This window comes from Thermobia domestica, chromosome 13 (assembly GCF_964235325.1).
Source record: "Thermobia domestica chromosome 13, izTheDome1.hap1.1, whole genome shotgun sequence".
Taxonomy (NCBI): Eukaryota; Metazoa; Arthropoda; class Insecta; order Zygentoma; family Lepismatidae; genus Thermobia; species Thermobia domestica.
Genome location: NC_137466.1, coordinates 188,353,117 through 188,373,753, shown reverse-complemented (window position 1 = coordinate 188,373,753; position 20,637 = coordinate 188,353,117). Strand labels below are relative to the sequence as shown.

The 20,637-nt window shown below is 32.3% G+C and overlaps 1 protein-coding gene across 3 annotated transcripts in view; it reads left to right on the top strand.

The window, feature by feature from the left end:
• Positions 1 to 4,338: 4,338 nt before the first annotated feature.
• Positions 4,339 to 20,637, top strand: part of LOC145668867 (15-hydroxyprostaglandin dehydrogenase [NAD(+)]-like) — a 45,080-nt gene continuing 28,781 nt past the window's right edge. For all 3 annotated transcript variants that reach the window (XM_081737098.1, XM_081737100.1, XM_081737099.1), the window contains exons 1-5: positions 4,339 to 4,439; positions 6,001 to 6,124; positions 13,653 to 13,779; positions 14,877 to 14,983; positions 19,496 to 19,669. In XM_081737098.1, coding sequence (XP_081593224.1) covers positions 4,378 to 4,439; positions 6,001 to 6,124; positions 13,653 to 13,779; positions 14,877 to 14,983; positions 19,496 to 19,669 — 594 coding nt within the window. In that variant the 5' untranslated portion in view covers positions 4,339 to 4,377. The remainder of the gene's footprint in view (positions 4,440 to 6,000; positions 6,125 to 13,652; positions 13,780 to 14,876; positions 14,984 to 19,495; positions 19,670 to 20,637) is intronic.

Here is a 20,637-nt window from a genome sequence, read left to right as displayed (position 1 = left end):
ATATAACTTTCACAAGAAAAGTAAAATGAAAGTAAATTCAAGATCACAAGTTTTCAATACTAACAACAAACAACTATTTATCAACTCTACTATTTATTTAGGGTTACTTTTTAGATCAAGACTAAGTTGGAGCAGTTATCTTGAAAAATTAGTGAAAGGTATTGACAAAATTTGAAAAATACTACTCAGCCTGAACTTTAAAAACTGTGGAGAGAAACTAAATATTCTTAAATAAATTATAACACATTGTGTCAGTGGGAAGATATTATATGGCAGTATTCTTTTTATCGAAAATTTACCTTATTTTTATATTAAATTAATACACATATAGATGCACTTTCAAAGATAATAATTTTCTAAGCTAATTTTTGTTCAAGAAATGCAATATTGCAAGAAACAAAATAACATTTTCTTTGGAATTCAAAATAAAAATTAGCAAATAATTTTATTTTATCAAGATTATTTAATGGTAACTCATATAGTTAGAAATTTTACTCCCTTGGTATGTTAAACTATATTAAACTAATGCATCGACAACAAAATCCATAATACTAAAATATATTCAAATTCACAAAACGGAATCGTCCCCAATCATACAAAACATACTTGGAAGTCTTATGTCGACCAACTTCCAAACGGGACAAAACTCATCTTCATAGGTGCATTAAACATAGAGTAAACGAACATAAGTATACCCAGAAACAAAACAATTTCAAAAATATAACAACCTTAAATTCGAAGCTGAAGAATTCGCAGTATGATAAGCTACATTCTTTATTAAAAATAATCGACATTAATAATTACTAATCTTAAAATTGTTAGTAAAAAACTGAACAAAAAATGATATTGATGTATATTACTTGCATATAAAAAATCACATATGAATAAAAAATAATGAATGATGAATCTTTAAAATATCTGGACATTAAATATTTTATGCTCTAAAAGTAGTTTCAGATAAAGATCTTAAATATGAAATATGTTCAAAATTATCACAAAGTGGACTCGAATCTATTATGCGATGAACATCTGAGATTGATATCTTGATATTTCTTTCAGGGATATTTTCCCCTGGAAATAGATAAATTAAATTGCGATTACATGTCACTCTTGTGCATAGCACTCCTCTATCAAATAGTATCCCAATGTAGCCCATTCATGTTTTGATTTTGGCTATACAGTCAAAATTCTCTGGAAGAAAGCCTGTTTTTCTCTGGTGACAAGTATAAACACTTTTCTCTGTAGTTGTACGACACTCCAAGTAATCAGATAAGAATGACTATGAAATTTGTTTCACAAAGTGCAATAGACTACAGTATATAATGTCACAAATTTCAAATGTAAGTTAATTTTTCTCCATCATATACTTTTGTTTTCTTATTTTTTAGTCTTTTAATATAATAAGTCTAAAAACAAATCTCTCCACGTACTATTTACCATATGGTTCAGAGTGAAATATTAAAATTAAATGCCATTGTAACTTACGTAAATGCAGCTCTCTATACATTATATAAATAACTATAAAGAGTTGTATGTGTTTCAATATAACGAATCGTCTTATCGTTAAAATTCAACATAAAATACACTCTTTTCACAGAGTAAATGAATAATAATGTCGATATATCATAAAATTTATTTATTTATTTACACATGTTTCAGATACAGATCAATGTTCATTTTGCACTGAAACAATGTAACAACGTATATAAGAAATAACAAAAAAGAAAAAAAATTACAAAATAAAAAATTACAAAAATATATTTATATATGCATAGAATATGTATCATATTTACAGAGACTTTAACTTGTTTTTAAAATGGTTTTCAGTCAAAAATATCAACATATAATAATAATAATAATAATAATAATAATAATAATAATAATAATAATAATAATAATAATAATAATAATAATAATAATAATAATAATAATAATAATAAATTAGAAATAGTTGTATAAGCTAGAAAAATATCTTAATGTTAAGTGGAATACACAGAGAGTTTCTGCAACTTCTAATACTCGATGGGTGCTGGAGAATTCCAGCTACTTATTTCTTATTATTATGACTAAATTTGCCACAAATATTTTAATTTAAGATGACGTTTGGAGATAATTGACTTTGTTAGTCAAGCACAATTGCTAATACTAGTCAAGTAAGAATTCTAATAAATTATTCCACACTCCGTTTGTGTCTAGGAGTTTTTAAGACTTAAGAATGTATAAAAATCTGAAGAATGCATACAATTGTCTACCATCAGTGTCATCAATATGATGTGAATGTCTACTGTACTGTAGTCTCTGCTTTGTAAATTCATTGTTGTTGTTTTCAAGATCAGTTCCATCATGTCTACAGTAATGATAAGTTTCCTTGGTTTGCGATGTGAAACTATATTAGAGCTATATTGCCATTACTATATTGTTTCCTCTTAAGCGTTAAACACTGTACCTTACAAAGGTTTGATCTTGAGTGAGTGGTTCAGTATCCCATCTCAATCCAATTTTTCCTTCGATAAAGCAATCACAAATATAAGTTTCGGTTCCTCCATTTTCTCTTGGACCTGATGCATCAATTTCATCTTCATGTTCAGACTGAATTTCGAAATCATCTTTAATATCATTTAGGTTTTCTCAAAACTTTCACAATCACTTACTTCATCAATAATGTTTCGCATAGTATCTCCAACTCTTAATCAGTTGGGTTCGAGCGATCCATAGTAGTTTAATTTAAATAACTACAGAGATAGGATGTCAGGAACCCCAAAATAAATATAATGGAAATTCCAATTCAACAAACGTTCATCAGTTAACTAGTAGATTATGACTTCAACTAAGAGTGCAAAAAAGCACAGCATGCCAAATGTACAGTCCTCTCTATATAAATAAACAAAGAACTATGGATGCTATAGTATTCCACAGTTCCACAGTTATAGTATTCTGTGTATTGTATTCCACAGTTAAATTACATGTATATATGGGTTAAATATGCTTCTACCAGAATACGGAAACTTGAAACAGGAAAACAAATTGTTTATAAATTATAGTTGTTTTATAATTAAAGAATGTACGTGATTTCATCTACCATCTCTCATCCCCACCCTTTCTGCAATTTTATATTTGAAAATACTAACAAGCTACAAATTAATTATTCTTTACACTGTATAGTGATATAGATAACTTGGCCCTAGGTCTGCATCTTAAGATATAAAGCTTCGTTTGATGTTTTGTTTTACTCATCTCATTCAAAACTGAAGGTGAGGGGGGGGGGCACGTTGGCTCAGTGGTAGACCTCTTCCTTTGCTGAGCGATGTCCATGGTTCGATCCCCGGCCAACAAAATTTGTGGTGGACAAGATCGCGCCTGTTAGTTTTCTCGGGTATTTCCGTTTCCTTCAACATTCCCATTCCGCCAATTCTTCCATCATCAATCACTTATCTTAATCATCCGTTTTCCTTAACCTAAAGGGCATAATCGTGGGACCTTAAACTGAAATATTTGATTTCATTTTCATTCAAAAATGGACTAGATACAAAGCTATATGTTTTCAGTAATAGGTTACTTATCACAATACAGCTTAATCTCCAAGTAAATTATATCAAATTAAAAAGAAAAAATGGATACACATTTTTGTTGGTGCAATCGAGATATTTAAGCATTAGATCATATTGTATCTTCATGTGAACTATTTGACAAAGGTAGAAAAAATGTAATGAATCAAATATACAAACAACTTGGTTATGGATCTCATCAATTAAAACAACTATTGGCATCACATAATTAGATATTAATATACAACATAACAGAATTTATTCAAGCAAATGACACTTTGGAGTTTTAACATCAAACGAATAAATAAAAATCATAAGAACACAGAATCAATTCACCAGAACCAAGGGACAATCAAATCAAAGAAAGTACATTAAAATGTGTTTTTCTTTTCTTTCTTTTTTCTTTTTTTTTTTGAAATAAAATAAAGACTAGGTGATGAACAAAATGGAAATTACACCTTTGAAGGTGTGTGTGTGTGGGAGGGGGGGGGGAAGGTTGTAAGAGAGTTTGAAGTTCTGAAAGAAGAGAAAAATGTCGAACTGATGAGTAGCAGAGTTTTGAGGTCATCTTTAATACTCACTTAATCTTTGATACACTGAAATATGATCAATTTATAATACTAAGTGCTTCTGTAAAGTGTGTAGAGTATATAGATCATATCAATTGTCTAAATAACAATTAATTTAGTACAATTTTCTTTAGTACAACACAAACAATTTTTACAGCCAACATGGATCTATATCTGCGACTTCAAATAACGCCTTTATAGGTGATAAAGAAAGAAAAGAAAGAAAGTTCTCAAAGAAAGAAATATTTACATACCTGAAAGTGATGAAGAATCCAAGTATAATAATGTTATTCTTAAAAAGATTGAAAAATTCGCCTTTACACCGGTAAACACGAAGCATTTATTACGAGTTTTTGATTTTTAACACTTTCGCTAATGGACTTACATAGCGAGTTTTAGCTTCCTGCCAGTTTAGTGAATATTTAAAAGATGTGTATCAAGTAGTAAAAGATAGGCAACCATGTAAAATACATGACAAATAAATCTTTAAACACTCTATTTTAAGATAAATACAATAATAATTGGTATTCTTTGGAGAAACTGCTATAATATTATCAAGCTAGATTAGGTCTTCATTCGTTTGCATTAATAAGTTACCCGAGCAGGAAAACCAATTGCAACAGTTTTTATTTGGATCCCAGTGGCATATCTAACCTGGGGTCTGGGGGCCTAGACCTCCCCACCTTCTTGAGTGACAAAAGTAATTTAAGCTATTATTTATATATTTTTGAAAATTTATAGTAAACTCATGGTATACCTATCATAGATGGGATTCTGGCTGGTCCCTCAGTTTTTCTCTTCTAGATCCGCCACTGTTGGGTCCCAATAACTTTAAAACTTGAAAAACTTCTATTCATTATTTCTCGTAAAAAATTAAATTATCTTTCAATTCTAGAAACAACGTTGCGAGATTATATAGCTTTAAAAAAAATCTGTTACAGACTAAGAAGTCGATAATTGTTTTTTTCCAATATCATCTTAAAGACAACCAATAAAGCCATTTTAACTTCAATAAATCCAGGTACATCATATAAAATATCTTCAAAATTTAAAATAGTATATATTAATTAGTATACATTTGTATGTAAATTATGGGTTCTATTATTACGTACTTCAAAATTACTGACAATCATAAATACTTAGAACATCACTTAGGAATTATAGCCGTTTTTTAATAAAATATAAGAATCATGAGTCGATTATTGAACATTACAAACAACATTAATTCAGTGAAATTTCCCTTTTTTCTGTTGAACCTTTTATATTCAACACATTCTGAAAATACTAAAATGTTACTTTGTGTTCCTTGGAGTATATTTTTTATAATTTGGTGAAATTTAGAAAGAGAAACTAACAGAAAATTTGTTATATACTGAAATGTTACTTTGTGTTCCTTGCAGTATATTTTTATAATATGGTGAAATTTAGAAAGAGAAACTAGCAGAAAATTTGTTATATATTGACATACAAATAGTGAAAACCCACTACTGGACTGAGAATCGAACCCTTTTTCTCCAGCTTACCGTGCCGATGCGTTAATCACTACGATACCCAGTACAACCTTAAGAGATATATACTCTTTCACTTTTGAATTCAGTGCTCAGTCATTCAAACTTACATGGATTAACAATTTCTACCTGAGAATTTAACCAATTAAGTCTTGCATTAGCATGACTCGTAAGATTTCTAAATTGGTCATGGTTGCAAGCTTGTACCAATAATAGGCAAATTTAATTGTTATTTTGTACTTAAAATTGTTTTTGACGTTTTTACTTTTCAAAATAGACACAGTAATGAACTAATAATGAATATATATATATATATATATATATATATATATATATATATATATATATATATATATATATTTACCATACTTTACTTAGGATTAGCATCCGATGGGCATCGAGTGAAATATCAGATCTGGAAGGAAAAGTAGCGATCGTAACGGGATCACCGAATGGTATAGGTTATTTATTTGGTAAAAGTTTACTTCAATCTGGAGTTAAGGTAACTTGGAACGTTATTTCTAATTGACTACTTGAAATATATGCATATCTTTTAGTGTGCACTCAGAATGTACAAATATTTATCGAAATATGAAAACACCTGAAGGAAGCGCAATTTACCAGGTCTGAGGTACAGGAACGGAAGCATATAAGTCATGAACAATATTCACAGGAAGGCTACTATTTCTCATACAGTCCAGTATTCAGTTCCGTCAGTGAGAATGGAGGAGAATATCTGCTTTCAGAACTGACTCCAGGGGTTCAATATTGAGGTCTGCGGTTAGGAAAGGTATTGTAGTTCGTCTTGATGTTCATGAAACCACGCCTTAATAGCTCAGTATTGTGAATTGGACCATTGACATCTTGCAAATTTGTGTTATTGGGAAACAACATGTGTATTATAGGATGCACCTGGGAATTTAAAATGTTCAGATGGTTCCGATCATAAGCTTCTTTGGGTTTCCGCATACATCAATACAGCGGATAAGGAAAAAGAAGACTCATCGAGCCTAATTACGCATTCCAATCACCGACTGTCCATTTTGCATGTTATTGGCACAATTTAATCTTGTTGGCGCTAATAGATGGCTTGTAACCCGATCGCAGATGTTCAGGTCATACCACTCTCGTCGAACTGTGATTGTTGCATTAAACTGTTATAGAGCTAATGAATTTCGAAGTCACTTTTACCGTACTTGCTCTACGGTCCTTGATGACAATGCTCGTCAATGCTGGTAGGGTACAATACAATACCTACCACTTAGGCGGCTTCTCTTCCGTTCTTTTCCACTCTTCCCCGATGTTGTTTTACCATGAGTTCTGTTGGTTGTCATGCCTTTGTACTTTTTTCGCGTCACACCTAACACACTCACCAGGCTATCTTAGATACACTTGCGGCAACTAATCGTAAACGTAGAATTGGTTTCTTTGAAACTCAGACAAGTCTCCTATTTTACCTCACTATCGTGTACCGCCTTAACACACAATTCCGTTCTACTCCGCCTGACATACTAGAGACAATCATTTAACACACCACTAACCATGGTTAAACACTACAAACGCATCTTCAAAGCTACCACCTCACATATCTCACGTATTGCAAACTACAGGTGTTTTCATTATTTTGATAACCATCTGTATATTGATAATGAATAATGTTTTCATTAAGCTTAATGTTCTATTATACTAATGTTTTAGACATTAGAAGCTAGTAGCTTTCTTGTCACCATAAAAATTATACATAATACTAGTTTTATCTTGTGCATCATGTAGGATTGCCAGCCTTCCTTGTTTGTCTGGCTTTTCTTAAATTTTATCTACATTTTCTCCACTCTCCAGGCTCATACACTTAAAATAATATCTCAAATTTACTTATTCTTTTTTGTAAATTACTCTATTATGGTTATTATTTACAAATAGAATTTAATCTGTAATTGAGTATTGCATGTGACTTTGCAAAGTGTTGAGCGCACCTAAATTGTTTCTGAGAAAACTAAAGATACTATTCTTTTAGTACCTTCGTGTGTTATCTATCACCTCTTTTTACTCAAAAGAATTACTCTGTTACGGTTACTCTAAATGCTTTTGTAGAGGAACCTAACTAACGTAGTCATACCATTTTACATAGTAAATACAAAATTATTCTCTAAAAGGTAAGAGAGGTCGATGTTTGGCTGGGAAGGTTTCAACAATTATTTTCAAAATCTCTCTACTTTTAAGACCTTGTATTTGAGGCCACATTTACATTTTCTGAACCGCACATAGTATAATCCAAAACCAACTTTTAGTTTCCTATCTATAACTATACTATATTATCTATAATAACATTTTCTGTTAAATCCAACATATTGTGAGACAATTATTTTCATTGTATTGCCTGGTAGATTAAGACTGAAATACATCATTTACCACAAAATCTCGTTTTAAAAAGGTAACTCTTAGCCCCTTAGGAAGTTTAAGTACTCAGTTGTTTAAATACATGAAAGATGATGTATCAAATTTTCTATTCTTGAATAAATACAAATAGAGCTACATGCATTTAATGATCCAAGTGTTTTCTGAGTAAGTATATTTGAATGTAACAAGTTAAGCTTACAAATAATACATTTTTAAATATATGAACTCAGACATGTGTTCTAAAAGTTCTGACAAAGACGACAGAATGCAAAAGTCTCCGATATTCGTAGCACTAAAGGAAAAAAAAAAAAAAAAGAAAAGCATATTTTAGTGTAGTTTCACCTATTTTACCCGTTAACTTCTAAAACGTAAACAAATATCGATGTTTATCTGGGGTAGTTTGAGAAATCATTTGCAAAATCAACTTATCTTTAAGGTCTAGTATTATGTGAGAGCATATTTATATATTATGGATTGCACATACATTATTCATACATGCACCACTTACTTATCATTTCCTATCTTAACTGTCAAGTTGGTGTAAGTGAAATGTCTGTACCAAGAGAGTCATTTTAAAAGATCAAAAAAATGAAAAATACAATGAAGGAAGTTCCAATTGATGGATAATATCAAAGCAGAAAAATCGTTACCTGAAGACGAAGAGCTTAGCTGAAAACCGTAGAGCATGGAAGCTTCTTAGTTGCGGGAAATGGCCTGACAATGGCGGCAGAATATCTGATAATGATGATAATGTTACCTAGTTAATCAAAATAGTTACCGTTTGAAACCACAATTTTTGTCATCGCTAGCTAATAATTAGATTCCGAGACGAAAGAAGTCGGAAAGAAGTTTTCCTGCCATGCGAAGGAGTCCTCAACCTCACATTGCACAGCTCGATCACCAGGTAAGTTCTTCCGTTCTATAAAGTGATCAAATTGGTAGTCGGTGCGAAAGACGCCAGGAGAATACAGTGGACTGCAATTCATGGAGAGTAACAGCATCCTTTGATCGGCATTTGCACGTGAATTGTTATGCAGTATGAGGACACCATGTATTTTGAACATTTCTAGAGCTTCATGAAGTTCGGCACTATAACGATTCACAGAGATGGTTTCGCAACGACGGAGAAAGATATGATGGTTCAATCTCACCAAAGATCACCATACTAGCAACAACATCTTCTAGAGATTTTCGAAAACGTCCTGGATTTTAAAGATTCAAATGTCCTGACCATTTACTATTGTCGTAGCAGATCTATTTTTTTAAATCAAAATTGACAATCTAATGCAGGAAACTTCCCGATTATTCCTTATACTCAGAGAACTCCAGAAGGCGATTCTCCTTATCCGGTGTTAACTTGTGTGGGATTTAAGAGTTCAACTTCTTCACTTTGCTAATTGCAGCGAGCTGCCAAATGTAAGTGGTATGAGGTATGCCTAATTCATCTGCAACGGCATGAACAATTTACCGATGATTTGCTTGCACGGTCTCCTAAAGAGCTCAAGTGAACACGATGTTGGTCGGTACCCACGGGGCTTATTTTGCAATGCTGTCACCGGAACAACTTGACAAACCAACCGCGAATGGCACGTTTGTTCGACATTCCTGGCGAAATGCACTTTTATTTTTTATATTTTTTATTTTTATTTTAATTAATTAATTTTTTTCCAGCTTGCTATACAGAATATTCGTAAAGAAAAATCGCTCCCATTTACGTGTTCTCCATTGCACACTTTCATACTATACTGTTTAACAACGCATTATCTCTTGACTAACTGGGCACCTCAGCCTGTTTGCTGAATGTGTACAAAGCTTGTGACGTTAGACGCGTGACCTTAGGCAATCTCTATGTTGGGTTTTAGTTTCTCACCAGTCGTCAAAGTGGACATTTTATTCGCCACCAACCAAATATGTTGAATAATTATAACAAAAAGGAGAATATAACTAATCCTATATTATGCAGTTTTGTTCCTTCTACAGTTTTATAGCTGACAAACCTTTATTTCTTTGAATAAAGTAATATTCTAGAAAATTCTTGTATTATTTTCAATTATACTAGTTCTCTTTTAGCTTCTAAATCCAAATTCTGACTTAGAGTATGAACCTTCAATACTTACAAAAACTAACACCCTTTTATTAACTTCTAGGACGAATATATATATATTCATTCTAGGATGAATCATTTCTTGCAAAATTTTGTATTGTTTGAAAAAAAAAAAATTCAATATAGATTTAGCACAAGATAAAATGGAATTATTTTCGATGCAATACAAAATTTTGCAAGAAATTATATTAATGTTATTCTTCGTGCATTACATTAAGACTAATTAAATTGTTCCTTAACTTCGAGATACTCGAAAGATGGGTAAATATAAATCCAGTTTTTTTTATATACAAAGGCATTAGTCACCTACAGATATTTGTATAATGACTCCACTTCTTCTACAATAAAGTTACCAGGTGCAAAATTCCAAGAATCTTGTTCTTTATGGATATTTTTCTTTTGTTAAAATATTTGCACTTTTATGGAACAAGTGCTATCCGACATAAACAAATATAACTTAAGTTGATTTTTTTATTGTACTTTTCACTTACGGAAATCGGTATAATAAGAAATCTTTATTTACAAGTTGAAGTTAGCCTTTGAAGGTAACTCATTTTGGTTTACTAAACTATTTTACGAATCAGAAATATAAAATCGATCTTTATAGCAAATTATATTAATTCATCTTGCAACTTCGCGTATCGCATCACCGATGCAAGGAAATACACAAATGAGTTATCTGATAAATTTTGATCTACAGATTACATATGAAATATAGTATTTACTTTTGTTAGTGATACTATTACATCCTTTACTTGAACTATTTTACCTCCACGAATAAAACCGTCAATTGAGATTTGAATGATTATTGTTAAAAAAATGCTCTATATTCCTAATAATTTCGTAATGCTCACATATATGATATTCTATAAATCGCCATTGCTTTTAAACCACGTAAAAAAGCTTAAATATATTAAGCAAAATTTTCAGGTGTTTCATATTATGAACAAATTGTTAAAAACAGAATTAAAGTTTACTTAAAATTAACATCAGAATAATAGAATTAATGTCTTTAGCTCAGTTGATAAACTTCAAGAAAAAAAAAATCTTCCATAAACTTAAGTTATTATGGACACAGAAGTAACTGTAGAAATGTGACCTTAACCTTTTACCGTCCAACGTTTCCATTTTGAGAACATACACATTTTAATTTTTTAGACAGACCACACATTTTATTTTCAGCTCTGTATTAAAGCAAAATGCTTAATAGGAGACCTCATCTTACGATATGATTTTGAGGTCTCCAGCATTGTGGGTAATGACGTCATAATTTTTAGAAAATTCATTTTTTTAAAAATATTTTGTTTTCATTTGTTTTACAACAGTAATTTATTTTTGAAAAAAATATTCATTTATCCCGTTGCTTCTTACTTATGAAGGATACGAATATTACATAATGAAAGAATATTACAATTATGTATCTTTGATTTCACTCAGTACTGGTTTATATTAGTATGTCCCAAAATGGGAACGTTGGCATGTTTAGCTAGTTGAATTTACGGGCTCACGGAAAATTCATTGTTACTTTTTTCTCTGTATTTTACAACTATGTAGGAATTTTACTAGTCAACACAGCGCGATGCGCTCTTGTTGATAGTCACTGAATACAGTGGTTGTTGGTTTGCTGTTCTTTTTATCGGATCGAAATGAAAAGAAATTGATGAACTTGAAGGGTTCTTGAACTTGCAGTTTGTTTCTTCAGGAACCTAAATGGATCTCAACTTATTTTATGGGTAAGTTGATGTTTCTATTTATACTATTTTTTTGTAATATACTCGTAGCTCATGTTTATATCTTGCGAATTTGACGTTATAAATTATTACATCTCTCAGTGTTTCCTACTTCATGAGAATAAAATACACTAAATTTTGTTCATGATCAAGTCAGAATTTCTAACAACTCTGATGCTTAAGACATTTTGCTGTATTCTGGACTTGAATGTAGCAATCAATATGTACTTGTGTATATTTCGAAACTTTCAAAAAGATTTTTAGTGTATTTTTTTGTGCTCAGAATAAAAATATTCAAATTGCAGCTTTGCTTTATTACAAAATATCCCTATTTTGTGTCTTTTCAGAAGCCAGAAATTTCGCTATTTGCATGAAGCTCTGTTTGAGTCTTCCCACAACGAGGAATTGGACGTAGTTCTGCTACCTCATAATTCGGAAAATACGAGTGTGGAAAGCGATTAGGAAGAACTTCCTTACAATATTCTCGAAAATGAACAGTTACCAAGTGAAGTTCCTGGCGAAATAGAAGTGCATACTAGTGAAGGAGTAGAATTCGAAGACACAAGAGGGGAATAACTCAACACATTTCGGAGAAGAAACAAGTGGTGTGCAAGAAGTGGGAAAAATGAAACAGTAGCGTTTGGGACACCTCCTGCTTTAGTTCAGAAGGTTGGGTTGGAGCATTTTGGTAAGTCTGTAATTGTATACGGATGTCAACGAAGGATCTCAAGAAGATGGATCGTGGAGCATTTGAGTACCATTCCGACGGAAAAACTATTTGTAAAGTGGTGGTAGTCGTGCTTATTTGCAAAAGGACTAAACTTGGCAGTTATTGCAGCTTTTAGATTCTACGTAGGCCTATATCTTCATCCTGAATCTAAAATATCACATCTCGATTACTGAAGAACTATTGCATTAGCACTGCTAAAGTCCAGCACACTCCCAAGGAAACGTCTAGGAGGCCCAACAGCACATTCGATTTGCTAAAATCAATCATAATCTGGGTGACACTTCACAAGGAAGATGTGTGCTGTGCAAGAAAAACACGAGACTCATGTTTGTGAAATATGGAAAGAGGCTACACAAGAAAGTGTGTCACCAAGCATTCCACACAAAGTAACTTCTGAAACCATCAACAAAGCTGCCAATAGATAGGTATCTGCAAAAAGTAATGATAATATGCGTAATGTATTTGTATAAGAATAAAATATGTTTGTGAGTTTTAAATAAAACGATATGTGAGCAGAAATTATAGCGATGCATATAACTTCCATGTATAAAAAGAGAAAAGTTTCCCTCTTCAACAGAAATGTCAGTATGACGAAACGAAACTATATTTAAACTACAATTCAATATGTAAAAAATATGCTTACTGTATTATATAATATGTTTGGTGTTATATCATAATCATAACTTGTATAAATAATCTTCTAAACTACATAATTTTTAAGAAAAAATAAAATTTGTTTTATGCTATAGTCAATCTTAGACATTTTCTACCCTTTAACATGCGAACGTTCCCGAATGTCCCTTTAACATGGGAACACAGCGTATCTCGGAAACCCCAGAAGATAAAACAAAATTTCAAAAAGATTGTGTTATTATATAACTAAGACAAGTTATACACAATATTTTTATCAAAATTCAATGAGTGCTTCTAGGTTCAGCCTTTAAACGGTTAATGACCTTTTTGTTAATTAATCAAAGGATAAATTGTTAAATCCTCAATTAATTTGTTAAATCAAAGGTTAAATTTACACTTTACTTGAACAAGTGGTTAAATCAACTTTATTCCGCAGGTTTTTATTAGTGGTGGCTATAACATGCATTCTGGGAAAGAGAATATGGATGAATTAATAAGTACTTTTGGGGAAAACAACATAAGATTTATGAAATGTAACGTAATGAGTCCAAAAGACATTGAAGGTAAGATACTTTATGTTAATATTTACCCTTGTTACCTGCCAACAAACTGACGTGTGACATTTAGACTTCCTTATAATTCAAACTAACATGACAATAATTTTCTCAAATTTTTCTGTCGTATATATAAGTTGAAATTATTATGTTTAACGATTACAATCTTTAAAATTATCCAAAAACGGAGATCATTTTCGTCGATCATAAATTAAACAAATGTATTGTCTACCACATTCTTCATATTGTGTTTAGTAACCTTTGAATATATTTTAATATAATTTAATTGTAGAAAAAAATTTAATCAATTTATTCTTTAAAAAAAAACTAGTTGCTTTCGAAACTAGTTGTGTAAATTGCTTTCGAAAGATTCAGCATTCAAATTACAATAAATGTTTGATATTTTATTAGTTATAAATACATGAAGCTCCTTATAACTAGGTATTATTATCCAGTCATTTCTAAATGCATTTTAGCTTATATGGGTCGTTAAAAGGACAAGAAACTCAAGTCTAATTACCAAAAGTTGTGAGAAAAAGAGACAAAGTTTGTACGATACGCTTACGTACGAGTATATGGAAAAGTTAACATTTTTTTTTTATATTATAAGAGTTATTTGCAATATCTCTACATGAACCTTTTAAGCTCCGAGAGGACTTAAAGATAAAATATCCATAAAATGTTCAAAAGTGAACTTGATTCCCTTCTGCATTGAATGCACCATATTTTGAATATTTTTCTATTTTGTATTAGGAAGTAGAGCCATGACTTTACTATTACAAGAAAGAATCTTACTATTCTATTGCGATTGTTATACTCGATAGGAAGAAAATAAAATAGAAGGGAAATGTCGGAATATGGTTCCTTACATCAAATGAAAAAAAATTCTAATAAATGTAAGGTGAAAGACATTTTGATTGTAAGGTGCAAGGTACAATCATATGTCGTGAGATTTTAAAAGAGAAAATGTCACCATCTAGTACTTTACAAACCTTTTCTTATAGTTTTAGAAATACTAATTTAACTTAGTAATAATTTCCATACGAATAATTTTCACAAGAAATATAAGTACATTTTGACGTTCATAACAATTTATTTGTCTATAGGAACGTTTGTTAAAGCGAAGGAGACATTTGGAATTCCAGAGATCGTAGTCAACAGTGCAGGGATTTTTAGTGAACTTACTTGGAAAGAAAGAATCAGCTCTAATGTGGTAAGAATAAATTATTTTGAGTTATGGATCTCTGATTGTTCAACAAAGAACGTTTTTCAAGAACTATATCAATAGTTGACTTAAACATTTCGAAAATATATCGAATATTGCCGAAGTATCTCGATCCCATTTTAATATTTTAATCAATAGTGGTGTTTAGGAAAATTAAACCTATTCATGCAATTTATGTTATTTTTTGATGCTATATAAGTATATTAAAGATGAAAGAAAAATATTTATTTACACTTTAAGCCTGTAAACTACTATATCTTGAAAATTGAATAAAACGAGTCATACGGTGAACTTATTTTCTTATTATCGTTTTAACTTAAATAATGCTAAATAAATCAGGGGGTGCTGAGATGTGGGGGTTTATCTAAAAGTAGAAAGAAATTATTTAAAGAGATTTGAAAATGACAAAATATTATGCTACTAGTATAAGCTTGAGAAATTTTGAGGATCAAATCAAATATGATTTATAAATATTACGTTAATAAATAAAACAATTTTTTACAAGTAAAGATTTAGCGAAATGATTTTTCAAAAGAACTAGTTAGTTTTCAACAATAAAGTTACCTTCTGTCAGTATGCTTAGTACCCTTCCCTCTCCTGCTACACTCCTTTGGTGTCCTCACTGTACAAAATTGTCAGTTTGTTAAAATTTGTGTGAATATTCGATGGAAGCAATTACAAGAATGAAATCTGAATTTACATTATGAATCGCCTACATATTTGGTAACTCAGTGGGTTCAATAATAACATTAGTAAAAATACCAAACACTGATTTTGTCTCTCCTTAATGTGTCGGGTATTTTCGCTTTTGCTTTCGCCACTGTATTCTATGCTACTGTTTCACCTACACAATTAACGGACTAAATTTCAAAATGGTGTAAGTACTCAGCTATCAAGCTACGGCGAGAGTGACTAATCTTTTTTCTGTTCTTACAAAATTTACTTATCGATAGCCGTGTTAGTTGCTCTTTCTTTGCATTAACTTACAAAAAGCTTAATGTAATATTATGTTAAATAAATATTGATTTTAAACTAGTGTTTTATTATTGAACGGTAAACTTACCCAACCTCCTCGCTGATACAATGATATTGGAAATAACATTTTCGAGATTACAATAAATTATTATTGAGCAACACATAAACAGCGAAAAAGTGAGTGACTGGATCGGGACTCAAAGCCGGGACCTCCTGCACATCGTGCCGGTGCGCTAACCACTCATTCTGCTTCCCAGAACAGCCACTCACTCTAGAAGTCGGCGTTCTCCACTCGGACCATGTGGGTTGTACCATAGACCAAGGGTGCCGATCCTGGGGTGACGCACCCCCAAAGCTCATGTGGGCTCCCCTATTGTATTTATGAATATACAATATTTGGCATAATTTGAATGCAATTTGTCTTAAAATCCTCATATACCTTCTGCATCTGAATGCCCCTCCCCCCAAATTTACAGAGAAATCGGCGCCCTTGCCACAGACCACTGTTGTTCTTGGACAATCCTATGTCCATATACCAAGCACCTTATGACGGTTGTAATTTCATATGTATTAATGGAAGAGGAAACAACCAATTTTTTACACACACCAGATCCTCTGTAGATGTAGCGGACAGGGTGGCGCAGTGGTTAACACATTGTAAAACCACGATGATCTCCAAAAACCACGACAATTCAACAATTCAATATTGAATCTGGAAATAATAGATCTGTCATTTCCGTTTACAGTTAAGGGACAAGGTCTGACATGGCATCTGTTCTTGAGTCGTTGAATCAATATAAAAACACTTTCTTCCTATCTCTTACAGTTTGTAGTTTTATAGGAATCTATTTTGAAACAAGTAGTTGTATTAGATTTCCTACTTCTGGTATGAGCTGAGAATTCTTTTCTTGGAATGATGAATCCATGTTTAAAAAAATATAGTCGCCTCCTATTACCATTTTCGTTTTGTGTGGGAATAAATATTGAAGCGAAAGTCGGAGTAAATTTCTATAATTTCAGTTTTAATATAGAGTTAAGGGTGGATATGAAACCTTTACTTGTGATTCTGAATCAATTTTAAAAAAAGTTCTTGCTATCTAGTATTATTTTTGATCTATGGTGATGAACGTTCAAACTGGAAATAGTTGATTTCTACCATTTCCGGTTTGGATAAAATGTTAACGGAGAAAATGAAACATATTATTGCAACGCGAAAGCGATTTAAAAAAATCGCTTTTCGATATTTTTTACCGATTTTCCTTTGATATTTGTCAACAGATGGACAAATCTAACTGCTCTGTAAGACTTCGATAATTAGTAGCATAGACTTCGACATAGCGTAGTTTGGAAGTCTAAAATTGTTGTAGCTGATTTAATTAACTGTTCATTTCTAAGCCATTTTATAAAATACAGTTGTTATTTTTTGTACAATTTCAGTACTTCAAGTAGGATTGTATGATTCCATTTAGTTAATCTTGGTACAGAGGCTGTTTCAAAACAACACCGACAACCAGGGGCGGTTCTAGGACGGACTTCTGGGGGGACGGTGGGTTGTAATGCTGCTACTTAGAGCTACTTTTAAGAGCTCCAAACTCTGGAATTAGTTTTTTTATTTATATATAAAATAAGAAATTTTCCCCTGGATCCGCCCCTGCCGGTAACGTTTGGGAGGTGATTCCTGACACCAAGATAAGACAAAAAGTAGACCAACCTGGGTGCACAACTGCTTTTCTTCTGAGTTATAGGCTGCCGAAAACATAAAAAAAACTTTAATTGTCCATAGCTCCAAAACTATCGGACCTACCTTAGTCGGGTTAAGACTTCGCTTAGGAACTAGTATATGCCCTATCCAAATATCCAAGTTTTAGAATCCTGCAGTACTTCCGCAGCCCTTATTATAGAGATAGTTGGTGAGTACTTCAAATTTTATGCCCGAAGCCAAACTCCCTCTACAAAAATTGTTGCGTGAGTACCTTAAGATTCTGAAACATGTATGTTTGGATAGCGCACATATTAGGTAGTTTCTAAGTGAAATCTTGACCCGACTACAGTAGATTCTATAGTATTGTAGCTATGTACCTTTAAAGTTTATTTTTTCATGCTTTTGGCAGTTTATAACTCCGAAATGACGGATTTCTGCAATCAGGTTAGTCTATACTTTTTGTCTTATCTTGGTGTCAACAATCACTTCTCAAACGTTGTCGGTGTTGTTTTGAAACACCCTGTATATGAAGATGTTTTATCAGCTATTAGGAAAATCAGAACTTCTGTCAAACATATATGAAACTGATTCGCAAATACAGGGTGTATCAAAAATGACTTTACAACTTTGAAAACTCATAAATTGATTGATTCACTTATCTTATTTACATGGTTTTGGTGTCATTTTGCACCAAAATACATCAAGTTTTGACTCACGTAGTACACTAGTTCAAAAACGAGCCACCGCAAACGCTAGCGGCAGTTGCAGCAAAGATGGTTGCCTTTACTGGTCCCGAGCATGCTAGCTGTATGTTTTGGTTTGAAGAATCCAAGTCTGCGGCAACTGTGCAACGTAATTTGCATGCAAAGTGTCGTAAAGATCCTCCCAGTAGGCCTACTATTTATCAGTGGCATAAGTGTTTTATTAAAACTGGATGTTCGGTAAGACACAACAAATCTTCAGGTCGATCCCGTACGTCTGAAGACGTTGTAGAGCAAGTGAGACTTCAAATGGGATGTGTACGGCGTCACCAATGGAAGCCAGGGGGCCGCGGTGGCTCAGTGGTAGAGCGTTCACCTCTGGTGCTTGGGGTCCCGGGTTCGATCCCAGCCCCCACCAAGTGAACTTTGTGGTGGACAAACACCGTGTGCGTGGGTTTTCTCGGGGTTCTCCCGTTTCCTCCCACTTTCTTTATTCCACCATTTCATTCATTTCTCATCTTCACCATCTCCTTTAGCCTAACCGGCATAACCGTGGGACGTAAAACTCAAAGATTTCATTTCATTTTTCCAATGGAAGCCACATTGAACCACTTTAGATATAAGGTTAAAAGCTTGTATTTTGCTACAAAATGACACCAAACTCATGTCTATAAACTAAATAAATAATTAAATAAATCAATATGAGTTTTCAAAGTTGTAAAGTCCTTTTTGATACACCCTGTATACACAGAGGAAAATAAAACTAAAATCCCTTAGCACTTATCCACACAATCGGAGAAACAAAAGCTTTGTTTTTTTTTCTTTTCTTTTTCTTTTTTCTTCTTTGTAATGAAGATACTTTTGGTTAAAGTACTACAGGTATTCCTTAAAAAAATCATGTATGTGTTAAGGAACATAGCGCTGAATTGATATAAATAAGAAGAGAACTTTAATACCGCATTTATTCTATTGGGACCAATTGTGTATTTTATTGTTTGCTAGCTTTGAAGTTTGAGCTTTTTTTAAAACTTTGATCTCCATAGGCTTATTAAACATATTAATTATCATAGATCCTACTATGCTAATTTTTATTATTACTTAAAAGAAATATTTGCTTTCCAGATGGGCTTAACACGCAGTACACTTCTAGGTCTTGATATGATGAACAAAATCAAAGGAGGGAAAGGAGGTATCATTATCAATATTTCGTCTACAGTTGAGATGTTACCCTATCGTCCACCTTATATTTATTCTTCCTTAGAACCCTACGTTATCGGACTTACACAATCGTTTGATGTAAGTTACATTTTCCTGTCTTGTTTTTCATTCAGTTTAATAATCTTCTTTTCCTTTTAGAATTATTTCAAATAAAGTACTAACTGTTTGATATGAGGAATGCTCAAAATGTTTCCATATTCATGTAGAAATCGTTCACATAGGACCACAAATTTGATGTTAATTGATTAGGCATAACCTTGTGCATGTTGTAGCTCAAAATATGACTGTAGTGCTATAATTACTGTCCTTTGCAGGTGTTGCACGGATAAAGGTGCAAGATTGGACAAAGTAGAATCCAGAGCAGTGATTCAATTCCTCTTTCTGGAGGACAAAGCTCCAAAATAAATACATTAGAAAATGTTTCCAGTATATGGCATAGAATGTCCCTTATATAGTTGTTGGTGAGTGGTACGGATACTTCAAATGTAGTCGCACAAATATAAGTAATTCTCCCCGCTGATCTAGTGGCTAGCGTGTGTGCTTTTAGTAAACGTGGTTCCGAGTTCGATTCTTGATGGGAGAGCACAACAAATAATTTAACAGTTATTAACTTCCACTAATCATCCATTCCCTTTAACCTAGAGGACATGACGTTAAAACTTTTTTTAAAAAAAAAAAAAAAAAAAAAAAAAAAAAAAGAATGAAAGATGTGGTAGACTATCAACAGCAGTGAATGATGAGATGATCCTAAAAGTTTAGACCCTGATAAATGAAGAGCACTGGATATCCATCAAAGAAATATGTCAGAACTTTTACCTAAATATAAGCTCTATGCGAACGATCATACATGATAATCTGCGTATGTCAAAGGTGTTTGCACAGTGGATCACGCGTGTGAAGACGCTAAACTGAGATGTTCAAGATAATTATTGTACCTCACTAATCAGGACACAAATTTGTTTTTTATTTCGGCTAGTCACTATGGATGAGATGTAGATTCATCATATTGATCCATAAAGTAAAGAAACTTAAAAACAGTGGAAACA